This window comes from Gorilla gorilla, chromosome 10, assembly GCF_029281585.2.
Source record: "Gorilla gorilla gorilla isolate KB3781 chromosome 10, NHGRI_mGorGor1-v2.1_pri, whole genome shotgun sequence".
NCBI lineage: Eukaryota > Metazoa > Chordata > Mammalia > Primates > Hominidae > Gorilla > Gorilla gorilla.
The window spans coordinates 55,841,754-55,859,299 of NC_073234.2; the positions used below are offsets into that span (position 1 = coordinate 55,841,754).

At 40.8% G+C, this 17,546-nt stretch overlaps 1 protein-coding gene across 3 annotated transcripts in view; it reads right to left on the reverse strand.

Moving 5' to 3' along the window:
• Nucleotides 1–5,508: 5,508 nt before the first annotated feature.
• The window catches only part of ANO6 (anoctamin 6), a 218,413-nt gene continuing 206,375 nt past the window's right edge, over nucleotides 5,509–17,546 (reverse strand). For all 3 annotated transcript variants that reach the window (XM_031000832.3, XM_031000833.3, XM_031000831.3), the window contains 3 exons: nucleotides 16,565–16,767; nucleotides 14,779–14,884; nucleotides 5,509–8,699 (listed from right to left, as the gene is read on the reverse strand). In XM_031000832.3, coding sequence (XP_030856692.1) covers nucleotides 8,493–8,699; nucleotides 14,779–14,884; nucleotides 16,565–16,767 — 516 coding nt within the window. In that variant the 3' untranslated portion in view covers nucleotides 5,509–8,492. The remainder of the gene's footprint in view (nucleotides 8,700–14,778; nucleotides 14,885–16,564; nucleotides 16,768–17,546) is intronic.

The following is a 17,546-nucleotide window of genomic DNA, read 5'->3' on the forward strand; positions in this document are numbered from 1 at the left end:
TGGTGGCTCATGCCTGTAATCCTAACACTTTGGGAGGCAAGGTGGGTGGATTGTCTGAGCTCAGAAATTTGAGACCAGCCTGGGCAACATGGTAAAACCCTGTCTCTACTAAAAATACAAAAAATTAGCTGGGTGTGGCATGTGCACCTGTAATCCCAGCTACTAGGGAGGCTGAGGCAGGAGAATTGCTAGAACCTGGGAGGCACAGGTTGCAATGAGCCGAGATTGCGCCACTGCACTCCAGCCTGGGCGACAGAGCGAGACTCTGTCTCTCAAAAAAAAAGTTATGAGAGCCCACAAAAACCTTTGTTTGTATGAATCATACGTATGACTATAGTAAATACTGTATTAGAATTAGAAATTACTGTATTAGAAATGAAAACAGAACATTAAAAAAAATTTAAAATAAGAATAAGCCCATTGCATGTAAAACATAAAATGTTGTAATGAAAAAGAATGTACTTTTCAAAATAATCTAGTGAGAAGAGTGGCATTGTTTTTTATTTTTAATGTCTGGCTTAACAGCAAGCGGCTAGATGCTCATACCTGCTCCTGCATTCAGTCTATGCCCATGTTCCATGTCATGGAGCCTCTGGAAACTCCACTCTATGCTCGTGAGAGAATGACAGTAAAAAGGCAAATCGTGTCTTTGTGTTATTAGGAAAACAGTTTTGTGTTTGTGGACCTCCTGAAAAGGCCTTAGACCCTCCCAGGGGAATCTAGACCACACTTTGAGAACACTGTTCTAGAATTTCATGGCTGACAAGGTGCTTTCAACATATGTCAACCCTTGTCTTTTCCACACAGGTTTCACTGAGGACAGAGGAAGGTTAAGGTATAACCCTGGGGCCTAGATGAAGCAGCTTACTGTAAGTGTGGAATTTCTTTTTTTTTTTGGACAGAGTTTCACTCTTGTTGCCCAGGCTGGAGTGCAATGGCGCAATTTCAGCTCACTGCAACCTCTGCCTCCCAGGTTCAAACAATTCTGCCTCAGCCTCCCTAGTAGCCAAGATTACAGGTGCCTGCCACCACACACGGCTAATTTTTTGTATTTTTAGTAGAGACAGGGTTTCACCATGTTGGCCAGGCTGGTCGTTAGCTCCTGACCTCAGATGATCCACCAGCCTTGGCCTCCCAAAGTGCTGGGATTACAGACATGAGCCACCATGCCCAGCTGGAATTTATTTAAAGATTGTTATTTTATATTAAACATTCATTTGAATTTTGCATGCAATTTCAAAATATATCTGTGTTTGTTTTAATATGACCATTTCTCCTTTAATCATTGAAACATTCACCTCCAAGGGGATTGCTTATGTTGATCCTGTGGTTTCTTATACACCCTGAATCCCGGGTGAGAAGCATAGACATTAGGGACTTCATAATGACGCCAAGTAGTGGAAACAAGCCCCATTGTTATGGATTAGGAAGTTAGAGCCTAGAGAGGTTAAATGCCTTTGTGGAAATAAAGATCAGCCAAATGAGAACAAGCAAAGCCTATTTATTCAGAGCTTGCTATAGCAAGGGAGTCAGCCACTGTCACTTGTGTTTTGACAGAGACTCAAAGGCAGGTAGAGGAGTAGGAAGGCTTCAGCTATGCCCTGATTGGTGGCTGTTGGCATGGGGAAGCTGTAGGCAGCTAAGCGGAAGTGGGCATTCTATGTTATGGTTAGGGGGGCATATTTGGCTTTCTCTGGTTGGTCCTAGGGTACAAGCAGGAACTGGAATTAGGGAAGCTGTTATTCATCAAGTCCTGGTCATACTGGGCCAGTTGTTAGAGAGGTGTTGTTTAGGTTCCTGGTTTTTCACTAGACATAGCATTCTGACCTCCTACAAGTCTGACTTATAGTAGGCTGGCTTCCTGGGCTGATTGTAGATAAAGGGGTTAGTTTCCTGGGCAGGTTGCTGCAGGCTGAGGGTCAGTGTTCTATTTTTATATAAGCTCTGGCCATTGTCCATTTGTATATTCAGTTTCTTAACTTGCTAAAATTTATGAAGCTGGCCAGTGGCAGATCCAGGACTTGAATCAAGGTCCTCTATTTCTAAATCTTACGTCTTTTCCCATATCATAGGCGGGCTGCCTTGAACCCAGGTAAAACCACCATCAATGCTGTCTTTGCTCCAGACTTTGCCTTCATTTTTTTTTTCAGTGAGTTTGTGTTGTACTCTAAATGTACTTGTCCAGCCTAATTAAAACATGGTATGTTTTTGATGATGCCAACTATATTCTTAAGATACTTAGATCAGAAGATTAAAACCTTCAGTTTTTACCCCAAAGTTTCCTTTCCTTCTCATCATTTACAATATGCAGGGTAGGTGGGAAGGAAGGGGAGTACATTTGCCTCAGGCTCTTGTTCACAGATGACAAAGATGTGGTTTAGTTTGGGTAGCATGGCTTGGTCAAAGAGTTCCTAAGAAAATGTTTGGAGGACTGACACAAAGATATGTTTGTAACAGACTGGCCATCCTGGCAGAAACTGGGCTGCACTGAGGGGTGGTTTGTGAGCAGGACACTGGTATGCTCTCTCTTTTACTATTAGGTGCAGCAGCTAAAGTGGGGGAATTTATAGTAAGCAATTAGTTGCCCATGACTGGATATGTTAAGAAAGACAAGCTTTGGAAGACAATAATATTGTGGAATTATCCAGGCTGACAAACTGCCAAGGGTTGGAGCCCTGAATACAATAGGAAAACCCAGGGAAAAAGCTCTGAGGAGACATCCGGGGATCCATTCATTTTATAATAGAGAGTGCCACAATCCAGTATTAGGAATTACACTGTTCACATTGAACAGGTAATAGAGCTTCAAGAGATGATGTGGAAGAATATTGTCTGGGAAAAGTTCTGTTCTAGGCTTTCAGTGCAATTTCCTAGATTAAAACAAGGAAGGCAATGCAATGATTTATCCTCATGAAGGAGACTGAAGAAGAGGTCTCAAGAACGCATTAACCTGCCTCATTATTAATGAAGGGTGAGTGTTTATGTGATAGTTCTCTATGGGGTCCCGTGAGAGCTCCTGGTGTTGTATTTGCCCCACCACCACCAATGAAAAGAGCATTTAAACAATTTCCTGGGAGCTGCTCCTTACATATGTTTGCTTTTCAGTCTTGGGGAGCAATTGAAATGGAATATTTTTTCTTAGTTATACCCAGAGGTTTCCCACAGAGCAGAAATGAGGGACAGGGAGCCTTCTGTTAATTGTTGGAGTCTCCAGAGAGATTTCCCTTTGTTTAATCATCTTTTATTTCCCTGGATTCTTTGCACTGCCTCCCTCCTTCCTCTTCTATCCCAGTCCTGGGAAAAGGGTTGCTGTAAGATTTTGATCTTGAAGCTAGAGGCCTGCAATGGTGAATATTGGTTGTCCCAAAGGGATCAAAATACTTGAAGGTAAAATTTGATTTGATTTAAAGACAAAGTAGGGGAGAAAAAGCCCAGCGGTGTGGTCAGCCCGTGAATTTTGTTGCAGCCCGTGCTGTCGCTTGTTTCCAGGGCTGTAGCTTGTTCTGTACCACAGAGCAGGCCTCTTACCTGCAGCTTCCTCTTAGGTGACTGACAGCGATTTATCACTCTGACTCACCTCAAGCGACAATGACAAGAAAGAAAGTAATGGCAGGGTATTTTGTAACATAAATGTGCTTATGCACCCTGAACGGTATTAGGAATCACAGTCTACTTGCTTGAGTTCCTGTGCGAAGTGGTTCTAATTAGAAGAACTAGGTTTGATTATGGCCAAGAACAGGTGAAATTATGAGAAATGAAGGGCAAGACCGATCTCAGGGGTATCTTCCAGTTGGTAAAGTGACAAAAATCAAATCATTCCAGCATTGTAAAGGATCCCATGTGCTGAACTGTTTTCGGGAATGAGGCAAGGGGTTTAAAGGGCTACCTGCCTTATCTTTGTTTTCTGCTGGGAAACGGAAATGCTATTAAGAGCATTTGTAAAATCTTCTGTTTCATAACCAAAGGAAAACATCTCCCCAAATAAAATGAAATGGTCACAGCCACAGCAGGTTATTCTAGGATTTCCCCTTCATTTATGCTTGAATGCTCCATGGAATCCGAAGGCTCTGGGTGGGGTCAGTTCTCCTTCTCCCCTCAGGAATGCTGCAAGGCAGCCTCCCTATCGTGAGAACTGCTATCAAACTCCTTGAATCTTACGGTGACGAGGCTCAAAGAGCACATCAGAAGAGAGAGCTTAGGAGAGAAGGCAGATGAGTCCTCACCAGGGCCAAAGATCACATTCTTGCCTACAGCATTCCGTTCTGAAGTTCTCCACAGGTTCCCTATTGCTTATCAATGGCAAAACTCATCGTGTTAAGTTCACAGCTTCATTCCCAGTGATCCAATCTACATTTCCCCAGGATTTATCTGTCATCATGACCAACCTCCCTCCTGACCAACCCCAGTATGATCCAAGGGCAGGAGTTTGCCAAAGTAATGCACTCGAGTATTTGTCCTACTGCCCAGCAAACATCCACTGCCCTTGTAACAATAATAATGTGGAAATAAGCAAAGACCATCCACATGAGAAGGAAAGGCTATTTATTCAGAGCATGCTATAGCAAAGGGAGTCAGCCACTGTCACTCGTGTTTTGACAAAGACTCAAAGGCAGGCAGAAGAGTGGGAAGGCTTCCGCTATGCCTGATTGGAGGCCGCTGATGTGGGAAGCTGTAGGTAGCTAACTAGAAGCGGGTATCCTTTGTGATGATTAGCAGGGCATATTTGGCTTTCTCTGGTTGGTCCTAAGGTATAAGCCGGGACCAAAATTAGGGAAGCTGTCAGTTATTCATCAAGTCCCGGTCATATTGGGCCAATTGTTACAGAAGTTATTCTTTAGTTTCCTGGACTGTAACTGGAGAGAGCACTCTGACTTTGTTAGTATAACCTACTGCAGGCTGGCTCCCTGGGCTGACTATTGCAGATAGCAGGGGCAGGGTGTGGATAGAGTTCTGCTTTTACATATGATCTGGCCATTGTCCATTTACATATTGCCTCTCAGTAATGAAGGGGAGACAGGGAACACAACCTAAATGGTTCTGGGAAAGGTGTCCTATAGAGAGAAGGCAGCAAGAGAAAGATGTTTCTAGTTTTGCCAGTTACGTCCTCTCGGTCACTACTGGTCATATAACGAGTATTTTAAAAAGGAAATGAATGGAATATGCTACATTTATAAGTGCTATTGCAGATATTTTAACACATTTCATTAAACTAGTAGGTGAAATCAAACATTATTCAAAAGTCTGGTAAAAAGTGGTAAAATTTGCTAGATTGATGAAAAGAATAGGATTTGGGCTGAGTTTAATAACGAGCTTTTCTGATCTGTAACCTTAATACACTGAATATAACTTTTAAAAATCCATAGCAAATCTCTGAAGTGAAGGCTGTGAAAAATCTACACAAAAGCACACATTTATCTAAGTGATATACAACTGGCCACTAGTAAATAGCAGATATATATTTGTTCTCTTCCTTAAAAACGTTAAGACAATATAGAATAGACCATACTATTGTTTGTAAAAATGAATTTATTAAAATGCTCATAATTATAAAATATTAAGATGCACAGAAATGAACATTAATTACAAACTTTACATTATATGCCACAGTGTACGAAAAGCATCAAGAATAGTTCTACTTCAGTTAAGCTGCTCATACATTTTTACCCTCTCAAACATAATATGAACATAAAATGGTACAAGTGTTTCAACAAGAGTACATTCTGACCCCCATTGTGAATTAATGTTTTATGAAATTCAAGACACACATGCAATAAAAAAGGGAAGACTTTGGTGACAGTTTATAAGATGGCCTTGTTTAGTTTTAAAATAAAAATGATAGCTTTCCCTTTCTAATGATATATAGCTAAATTATCTGAGGGGTGTTTAATGAAAAAATCCCCTGAGTATTTGGTCTAATGTTTCAATATGCTAAAATTCACAGGCATTAAAAAAGGATATAAAGCTCAGTTTCTCTAGTGGTTAACACTGGACAGGCTGAAGGCTAGATTCTCCCTCTTCACAGGTCCACTGCCACACCCATCAATTTCCCCAGGGCTGCTGCCTCTGAAGCCACTTACAGATGCAGCCACCATTGTCTGCAGACACAGCTCCATGCTTTTCTTTATCACTGCAAGTCAGCCCTGGACTCATTAACACTGTGGATGGCATGGGGAAATGACCCTGCATCTCCACTACAACTTTGCTCTTTTGGGCATCTTTAACAGTGTCAGATATTACATTTGGTGCCTTTAAATATGTAGAGGGTTTTTTTTTCCCTCCTGTCCACAGCAGCACATTTAATCTATGAAGAGGATTTTCTCTGCTGGGGCTATGAAAACAAATGCACATTTCTTTTAAGTTCTATCATACATACAGGAGATAAGGTAAAAACATTTCCTTTTCTATGCTGACATACATGGCGAGTAACTGCCAAATTTAAACACTAGGAGATAGTCACACGCTTCAGAGAAGAGAAGAGGTACTAGAGAGGAAGTGACACCTGCTTCCAGAAGCAGTATCTCAGGAGTGAAGAGAGGAACAGTGGCACTCCCGTCTCGGCTGCGAATGAGAAAGAGTTTCCTTCAGTGGGAAGAAATTCATTTCTCCATCCCAGTGCGGTCAGACTTCATGTGGCCTGTCTTGAACTCTGATTGCATCATTAACATGATCAAGAGAGACAGTGAAATGGGGTCCCGGATCCACTGGGACAATTCAAAAGCCTATGACACTGCTTTGATGGATCCTACATAAATACTTACAAATCATTCATGGCAGGCATTTGAAATCATGACCTAGAGTTATGCTACTTTATTGTAAAAAGCCTCTAAAATCTGAGTTTTCCTTTGCTGCTGGGATTCTGATAGGTTGGCTCCTCTGGCGTTTAACAGCATCCCAGTGAGGCCCATGCAGCATGACCATGATGCAAATCACCTCCCTCTTGTGCACCCAGCACTGACCTGTTACCAGTAGGGGTGAGAGGGCCTGGCTCCCTGTCTTTTCCAGAGTGCCCAGGAGGCCTGACACTTACAAGGCAATAAAGTGAAGTAGACTGCTAGGCTGAGCAAAAGTGAGGGGGCAAGACATGCATGGCAAGACAGGAGTGCAGCAGGAAGTAATCTCCAGATAATGGTAGGGTTTGTGACCAAACCCTTTTCCTTTATTACTCTTAACTGCCTGATTGGCTCTAGAGGAGGCTAAAAAATCAAATCTAATCTAGAGTCTCTTTACTTGATTATGAATAAGCTGGGTATACTCCTGTCTCTAGTACAATCAGACAGTTACATCAAATTACTGGGCCCAGAGTAACAGGATGGAGGATGCAAGGAAGCCACATTCTTTATGGCAGAGACTTTGGTGTGTTGATCACTTTGGCATATAGAAATAAGCCAATTCCTGCAGACTCCTTGACAAAAGGCACTCCCCACCCAATGACCACAATGAGGGCACTTGCTGTTTCTGCCCATGCACACAGTCGTGCCCCAATGGCTGTGTAGTGAGCCATTCACAAAGGCAGCTGGTGATGTGTAATACTGCACCTTCTGTATCTAATGAATAAAAGTCAACTGGTAGAAAATTGAGGGGCTTATCTTTTCCAGACAATTACGTTGATAAAAATGTAATTTTAATCATGTGATATCACTGTTTTCCAAGAAACTACACATCTTTAGAAAAGATAAATTAATTATCCAGATCAACATGAGTTAAAATGCTGTTTGAATCTGTAACTTTCCCTACTTTTGTCATTTTATTCCCTTGAGATCTGCAAAGCAGTCAACGTTGATTAGGCACAGAACCTCCTAGGAGTGCTCCTGGAAGATAAAAAGTGTCACTGTGGATTAGGACAAATATGCTTCAAAACCTTGCTATCTTCACTCCAACCTACTAAGAGTATTTTTTTGAGATGGAAAGACATGCTCAAATGAAGACTGAAACTATTTCCTCTGATTAACTGAGGTTTCCTTTCTGGAGGTATTGAAATTACACCTAAATATTGTGAATCATTGAGTCTAGTTAGCTATTTTTAATCACATGAAAGCTATTAAATCTATAATGATGGTACTGTAAGGAAAAGATGACCCTGGAACAGATCTAGCAAAGTGAAGAAATAAAACATGGCTTCAAAATAAAGGAGATCATGCGCCTGAGAATAGACAGGAATGAAAATAATCAAACAGAAAAAAAAGAATCCATTCTACTTTAGAAGGGGTGGTTTTTAAGCACACTGAGGGACTTTTTCTGTAAAATTCCAATTTATCAGAAAAAGGTAACATTGAGGTTTTCCGGGTGATAAGTTTTATGCCCTTCATGATCTAAGTTTTACATTTTCCAGTTTCTGCATCGCTAGCTGAAACTGAAAAATAATACATGAGAAAATGGCAATAGTTAAGACTCATATTTGCCAAAGTGATTTAACTTACACATTCTCATTAGTGATTCCTAATATATTTTGACAAAGCGAAATTCCTTAAAGTGCTTCTCAGAACATAAAGCTCTTATTCTGATTTTGGCCGTAAATTGTTATCTACTGCTTCTATCATCCGCTCAGCTATCACCCCCATATTTTTCGTCATATCTTTGAGGTGATTCTCATGAAGCAGCTTTTGGGTTAGGTATTTTTCTCTCTGGATCTTGCTCTTCGTGCGTTTTGATACATCGGGAATTGCATATGAAATGAAAAATTTCACAGAGTAGATGACGTGCTGGGGAAGAGAAGAAGAAAAATGTCACTCACAAAGAAATGGAGGAGAACACCGAGTTCCTTTCATTCTTGCTTGTCATTATGGCAGTTTATCTGGACAAGGCAGTGGACATTTTACACACACATCCAACCGCTAATGCCATTGTGTCTAATCAACAGTGTGGCTCTAGCAGTTAACTGTTACTTTACACATTTAAATAATACTATGTGATATGTAGAAAAGTATATATACACACATATAATGGTTATAAAGGATAAAGAAAAAACGAATACCTCAAAAAACCTCCATTAAACTTAAAAACTAGGATGCTGACAATGCTGTTGTATTTTGTGTCTCTTTTTCTAATGGCCCTGCACTTCTCCTAAAGTCAGTGCTATCATATCTGTACAAGTATATGTGTATCATTCTCACTTATTTTTTAAAAAGTTTGACAAAATATGTATATATACCCCCAAAATATAGTCTTGCCTGACTTCATCTTTATGATGCTGCATGCAGTCTTTTGGAAATTGCTGTCTTTGTTTTGGATCAGGTTCTCACTCTGTCACCCAGGCTGGAGTGCAGTGGCATGATCATAGCTCACTGAAGCCTCCTACTCCTGGGCTCAAGTGATCCAGAAGCATGCCACCATGCCTGGCTACTTTTAAAATTTCTTTGTAGAAACAGGGTCTCGCTATGTTGCCCAGGCTGGTCTCAAACTCCTGTCCTCAAGCAATCCTCCCAACTTGGCCTTCCAAAGCGCTAGGATTATAGGTGTGAGCCACCACGCCAGGCCGCCTTTTGTTCAAAACTATTTCCTAAGATTGTTATTCTATAAAACTAGTCCACTAATTTTCACTGCTGTATAATATTCTTCTGTGTGACTACACTATAATTTATTTGTTCCCCTATGAACAGGCATTGAGGTTGTTTCCAGTTTTTGTTTTAGGAAAAATGCTGTTGTGAACATTATTGTGCTTGAATCCTAGAGCATTATCTGCAAGTTTCTCAAGAGTGTGGACCTAGGAGTGGGACTGCTGAGACTCTATGTCATGTGAATGTTCCATTTTATAAGATGATACCAAAACATTTTCCAAAGCAGGTATACCAACTTACACTCCCACAGCAGCGATAGTTTCAGTTGCTCTACATCCTTGCCAGCACTTCATATCATCAAACTTTTTTTTTTTTTTTTTTTTTTTGAGGCAGAGTCTCACTGTCACTCAGGCTTGAATGCAGTGGTGCGATCTTGGCCCACTGCAACCTCCGTCTCCTGGGTTCAAGCGATTCTCCTGCCTCAGCCACCTGAGTAGCTGGATTACAGGTACCTGCCACCATGCCCGGCTAATTTTGGGTTTTGCCATGTTGCGCAGGCTGGATCAGGCTTTTTTTTTTTTTTTTTTTTAAACCAACTTAGTGATTATGAAATGGACTTTCCCTTTGGTCTTACTCTGCATTTTCCTGATTACCAATGAGGTTAAACACCTTTTCATTTTTTAATTTATCAATCAAAAATCTCTGACCTAGCAAGGGGAGAGAGATAATATAAGCGTAATTAAAAACAAATTATTCATGGTGTTAAAAAGTGATGAGTACTTTGAAGAGATTCTTCTGTAGATTAGTCTGGATATGCTAAGTGAGCAAACACTTTAAGGAGGTGAGGGAACAAGCCCTACAGATATCAGAAGAAAAGACATTCTAGGTAAAGGGAATAGCCAGTGCAGAGCTGGTTTGGAGGAGCCTCAGAATGCATTCGAGAAAAGGCAAGGACGGTGCGGAGCAGGTGATGAGAAGAGAAGTGATGTCTGAGGGGCACTGGGGCGTGGCTGGATCCATGAGGCCTTGTGTGCCACTGTGAGGACTCTGGCTCTGACTCTGAGTGAGAGAGGAAGGGCAAGCCCAGCTAGGAGACTCTGGCCCTAATCGAGGCAAAAAATGATAGTGGCTCTGACCTGGTGGTAGCAGCACAATTGGTCTGAAGTGCTCACTGATATATTTTCAAAGGAAAAGCCAACCAGATTGGATATAGCGTTAGGGTTCCAAGGACTCTGGCCTGAGCAGTGTTGAGACGGAGTTGCCATAATCAAGAGGGAAATACTGTGGATGGGAGAGATTTTGGGCTGGGTTGGGAGGAGAACATTTGTTGTGAATGGAGGAAAATATAGGCATGTGGGGCAGCAGATGTGAGACATCTATTAGGGATCCAAGCAGAAAGGTCAGGTAGGCCGTTGGATTCATGGGTGGAGTTCAGGAGAGGGGTGCTCTGCAAACAGCCATTTTAAGGTCCTTTTAGCATACAGATGGTATTTAGAGCCAACAGACTCCAGGAGATCATCAACAGACCAAGGAGAGAGAAAAGATGACAACCAAGGGATGAGTCCCAGGATCACTAAGAGAATAAGTGACTGGCATAGAACCTGAGGTGGAATGGCCAGGGACGCAGGAGGAAAGTGTACTTTCCTAGGAGCCCAGTGAGGAGGAGTTTCCAGGGGCAAGTGATGAGGAAAATCTGAAGTCAGATTTTCAGCAAAAATTTGACTCAGATTTTTGCTAAGTCAAATGTTGCTAAGTCAGGTGAGGGGAGGGTTGGGGAAGTGGTGGCTGCTGCTAACTTTGGCAAGAGCAGCTTCAGTGAAGTGGAGGGGGTGAAAGCATGATAGAAAGATAGAGGAATCGAGGACAGCATGTACTGGCAACTCATTCAACGGCGCTGGCCACAAAGAGGAAAAGAGAAAAAGAGAAGCGAAGCAGGACTGGTGAGGTAAGGATGGAGAGAATTTTGAGATGTGACAAATATTAGTGTGTTTAGTGATAATGGAAATTATATAGTAAAGTGACAAAGGTTGATGCTGTAGGAAAGAATTCTTTCATCTGTTTCTGAGATAGGGAATATTTATAGATATGTGGAATTTCTGTGTTATGCCACCCTTGCAAATCCAGGTTAAAGCCTGGTGGCGTGATGTTATCTTTTTGAAATATATTGCTAGATTCAGATTTGTACATTTTTAAAAATTTTGCGTAAAGGTATACAACATGATGTTGTAAGACACATGTATGTAGTGAGCCCTCAACATCATTGACAGGTTCCTGGAAACTGCAACTCCAGGTCCTTGAATAACGTCATTTCCTTCAATGCTGTTTCATTACAGCATTGATTAGAAAAAACACTGGTTTTGTTAGATGTTGTTGTCTTAAAGTCATGGTTTCCAAGAGCCTAACAAGGATGTTAAGTGAGGACTCACTCTATAGTGGAACAAATTAACATGTCCATCATCTCACTTTACACATCTTAGAAAGATCTTTGCATCTATGTAATGAATAGGGTTGGCTTCATTTTCCTTTCTCTCTTCTTGTCTGATTTTAGGATTTAGGCTACTCTTAGCCTCACCAAATGAGTTGGAGAGTATTTCCTCTTTCTGATCTCTGAAGGCATTTGTATAGGATTGAAATGATCTGTTTTAAAAAGCTTGGTATCACTCCAATAAAAACCACATGGTCTGGTGTTTTCATTGTAGAAATATTTCAAACTTCTGCTGTAATTTAAGGTTTATAGCTACCTTCTTTAGCATTCTGGAGATAGACTACTCTCTTCTGGCTTCCGTTGTTACTGTTAAAAAGCCTACTCCCATTCTCGCCTTAGTTTTCTCTGTTAGTCATCAGTTTTTTCCCTCTGGTTACTTTCAAGGTCTTATTTTTGGTGTGCCGCATTTTCCTTGCAATATGTGTAAGTGGATTTCTTTATTCTGCTTGATGCATGTCATGCTTTCTGATCTGTGAACTCTTTCATTTCTTTTATTCATGTTCAGCTTCTTTAAGTTAGTATTTCTCATTCTTCCATATCACTTAACATCTCTTTCATATTTTCTATTTTCTCCCTGTGATACATCAGGAGTGATTTTTTCAGACCTATCTTCCAATTCACAAATTCTCTCTTCAGATTTGCATAAACTTCTGTTTAATCCATGTTTTTTTCCATTTCACCAATGATTTTATTTTAATTTCTAGAAGTTCCGTTTAGTTTTTTCAAAATTGCCTTATAATTTTTAGTTTCTTGCTTTTTAAATTCTACTCATAATTATTTAAATGTTTTCACATACAGTTAATTTATATTCCTTATCTGACAGTTCAAACAAACCCTTGAGGTTACTGAGGGTCCAAATCAGTTGTTTCCTGCTGAACCTCACACGTTTTTTTTTTTTTTTTAAATCACCTCTTGTTATTGACCATCTTTGGTTGTGTGCTCATATTTGATTAGCTTGATCTGAGAAAAACCTGGGGACATTTTTCTCCAGAGAAGATACACACTTCTTTCTACTGAGGCAAATGCAGCCCTGTTTTGGGTCTCTGGCTTATCCAGGAATCTCAAGCTCAGTTTTTCCACCTCCCTTCTGACCCAAGGCATGGTCTCCTTGAGCTCCAAGATAGAGGCACTGATGGGTACCAGCTTGCTCTTTGAGACCTCCAGCACTACAGGGGTGCTTATTGCTCACTGCCCTATTAAAGCCCATCACCTAGGCCGGGCGCAGTGGCTCATGTCTATAATCCCAGCACTTTGGGAGGCCGAGGAGGGCGGATCACTTGAGGTCAGGAGTTTGAGACCAGCCTGGCCAATATGGTGAAACCCCGTCTCTACTAAAAATATAAAATTAGCCAGGTGTGGTAGTGTGCACCTGTAGTCCCAGGTACTTGGGAGGCTGAGGCAGGAGAATCGGCTGAACCTGGAGGCAGAGGTTGCAGTGAGCTAAGATCATGCCATCATACTCCAGCCTGGGCAACAGAGTGAGACTCTGTCTCTAAAAACAAACAAACAAACAAAAAAACCAAAAAAAACCCATCACCTAGTTTTCCCTCTCTCTGTAGATTCTCTTCCCTTCCAGTGGGCTCAGCAATGCAAAGGAATTATCAAGCTGGCTCTAGAAGTTTTGCAGTGGGGATGGTCCACTGTATATGTAAGGACAACATATAATCTACCACAATATCAAAAGGAGAAGGCCAATCACTTCATCAACTACATGTTTAAATAGAAACCTGTGACTCTTGCTGATATGTCAGATACTGACATGAGTCAGATACTAACCGTGAGTTACTTGTCTTCCCTGTTTAATGTTTGGTAGCTATTTGAAAAAAAAAAAAAAAGAACTAGTATAAGTACCAAAAATCCAGGTAGTCTACCCCACTTCTTCTCTGCTGATTGGTTTTATTCAGAGCAAATGAAATCCACCTGCCTCAGCCCCTCTTGCTGCTAGGAAAACCACATGCTATAGTTCTGGTCAATGAGATGTAGGTGGAAGTCCACTGTAGGGGCTTCTGGCAAAGCATTCTTTCCTGACAAAAAGGACTGGATGTGGTTAGCATCGCCCTTCTTCCTGCTTTGCATGTAATTTTTTAACTGGAATTTCAGCAGCCATAAGGGGACACATATATGAGAGCAAACCCAAGAATTGGATATACTGCTTCCATCAGTGAACTGGTATTGATTGATTCAGGAGCAACCACAGACTTTCGTGAACTCTATCATATGGGTTGTGGGGAGGGGAATCAACCTTATTTAAGCCACCATAGACTGCATTTTCTGTTTCTTGCAGCTTAATACTATCCTATCTACCATACCAATTAAGCAATTAAACCCTGATACTTTGTAATTTGGCAGTAGTTAACTCACTCTGCATAGGAAGCATAGTTGGCTAGATCAATTACAAATTTATAGTTGCCTCAGTAATTTTTCAGAGCTGGTCAATTTCAAACTCTCCCAGCAATAAAAGTTTCTCACAGGCAGAGATCACATCATCGTACCCATCTTGCATAAGCCCTTTCACAGCCCAACATGCTGCCCAGTGCCCTAAATTTTAAAAAGTTAGTAATGAATGAAATTGAATCCCCTTTGCACATAACATGCTTTTAAACTTTAAAAGCAGATAGTGCTCTCGTTAATGAAGTTGTTTGAGTATTTTCAGGTCAATACTGATTAACATATTTCCTAAAATATTAGCAAGTGATAAGAAGAAAGTATCATACATGTTAAGTATGGAGTTGGCAACACTTAATGGAAGGTCTGCAAATACACATCCTTATAAACTGTTTGAAAGCATACTTTTCCTACCTCCATGACAATGATAAAAGCCAGCTTGGCTGCAATCACATGCCAATAGTAGATGTTGTGTTTATACTCCTGGGGGTGTCCAGGTGGGTATCGGAAATCACGATACCTGAAAACAAAATGGAGACATATTGGGAGACAAATCTTTTTGCCTGAATACTGTAAACAAAGGCCCCATTTAAAAAGAGGTCATGCCGGGTGCAGTGGCTCATGCCTGTAATCCTAGCACTTTGGGAGGCCGAGGTATGTGGATCACTTGAGGCCAGGAGTGCGACACCAGCTTGGCCACTATGGTAAAACCCCATCTCTACTAAAAATACAAAAATTAGCCAGGTGTGGTAGCACGTGCTTGTAATCCCAGCTATTCGGTGGCTGAGGCATGAGAATTGCTTGAACCCGAGAGGTGAAGGTTGCAGGGAGCTGATATGGTGTCACTGCACTCCTGTCTGGGCAACAGAGCAGGACGCTGTCTCAAAAAAAAAAAAAGTCATATTTGATTCAATGCTCTTTTAAACTGGACATCACATACATTTTCTCTTAAAGCTCAATTTGGTAACAAAGCCCCAAAATAACTACAGTAGTGCCTCATTTAATATTTAATCAGAGAATGATGGTAATAACATGGTCCATCTTCGTAGAAAAGAATCCATCTTTATAAAAGAACTAAAGTTTTAAATTTGTTCTCCCAACATTTATCCCTGTTTTCTCAAAACAATTCCTGTTTTGGGGATCATGTTTATAAATTTATTTATATAATGGTATCATCAGGGTTCACTCAGCTATGGGACTCTCTCTCCTCATACAGAGTACTATCTGCTTGTTATAATTTTTTACCTAATTCTTTGTTGTCAGATATCAAGTGTTAACTGCTGTTAGTGTATCTTCCTCAGGTAGGACATCTCTAATTTTAGGCCTGTAAGCTATTAAACCTAGAAGAGTTTAATTTCTGATTAGAATTGTGGAAAGTAAGAATAAGCAGATTTGATACAGAATTGTAAAGAGGCTCCACTAGGTGTAACACAAACATTTATTTTGGGCTTATTTCTGGTTTCCTGGTTGCATTATTGAGAATCTGAGTTAGTGAAGGCTTTGAGGAGTTGGACTAAATAGACTTTAAAGCCTCCTATTTTAGGTAAAACTCTATGGTCCAGGAAAAAAGGTTGATGATCTACAGTTCACAAACTTTATCAATTGGTAATTTACCTGGTACATACTGTCCACTGTTGAACTCACCAGCCATTAAAATCGATGCAGAGAACTTTGGAATATTTTTAGATAATACTGTTCAGCTGAGTATTCACATCTCTTATCTTTGTATGTCCCTGTTATGTGAGGTGCTAGTTTGCCATCATTCAATATCTTCAGATTGTGCTTGAATAACACAATAGTATTAACAACCGAATTATCTTGGTTCTTGGACCTCTTGAAGTTTCTGTATTTCTATGACTTTTCTTTGGAATCAATCTCCCTGTAATCGTTTGAAACTCTCAACTTTAAATCTTTATGGTTTGGTCTGAAAGTTTTACCCCTGGTCTGAAAGTTTTACCCCTAGTCTTCATTAACTTTTTAATAAATGTACATATATATACATTTTCTGAGTTTCACTCAAGAGAAAGCTATGGGGAAAAAATGTCTCTAGCAGCTTGATTTAAATGACACCAAAGCACCTGATTGATCCTGAAGTTATAAAGAAATAAAAATTTAAAAAATGACACCAAACAGAATTAAGTCACAAGAAAAACCCTTTTAAAGATGAAGTGCATTTTTAAACAAGTAAAGCAGAACTTGCCTGCATGTGGTATGGTTACCCAGGTCAGAGTACGGGTTTCCCTTGCTTTTGTTTTTGAAGTCTGCGACTTTGAAGATGGAGAGAGTGTTGTTGATATACCCTTCCATGGTGTAGGAAGTGTGGTCCCCGTAGGGAGGGACGGAGAAGGACCAGTAGTACACTAGGCGGGGGATCATGTCCGACGTGAAAGCAATGATCATGGCCTATTTTGGGAGAAAAACAAAGCGAAAATGAAGTTACAGTTTTTTGTTTTTGAGACGGAGTCTTGCTCTTGCTGCCCAGGCTGGAGTGCAATGGTACGATCTCGGCTCACTGCAACCTCCGCCTCTTGGGTTCAAGCAATTCTCCTGCCTCAGCCTCCTGAGTAGCTGGGATTACAGGCACGCGCCACCACACCTGGCTAATTTTTGTACTTTTAGTAGAGACAGGGTTTTGTCATGTTGGCCAGGCTGGTCTTGAACTCCTGGTCTCAGGTGATCTGCCCACCTCAGCCTCCCAAAGTGCTGGGATTACAGGCGTGAGCCACTGCACCTGGCTGAAGTTATAGTTTTTATAGGTCAGGTTAACAAATATGCCAGAATTACTATTTTCATCGTGTCAATTTTTTTTAAAGATTCAGAAATCTTAATTTTTTCTTAATTGCAAAATATATGCAGATAGTGAGATAAGATCTTGCTCTGTTGCCCAGGCTGGAGTGCACTGGCATGATTATAGCTCACTGTAACCTCGAACTCCTTGGTTCAAGTGATCCTCCTGAGTAGCTAGAATTACAGGTACACTCCACCATGCCTGGCTAATCTTTAAACATTTTTTGTAGAGATGGGGTCTTACTATGTTGTCTAGCCTAGTCTGGAACTCCTGGCCTCAAGCAATCCTCTCAGGCTCTCCAAGTGCTGGGATTATAGGTACGAGCCACTGACCTCAGCCTTGAAGACTTGCACATGTAATCAGAGTCAACATTATGAAAATAATTCAGCTTTAT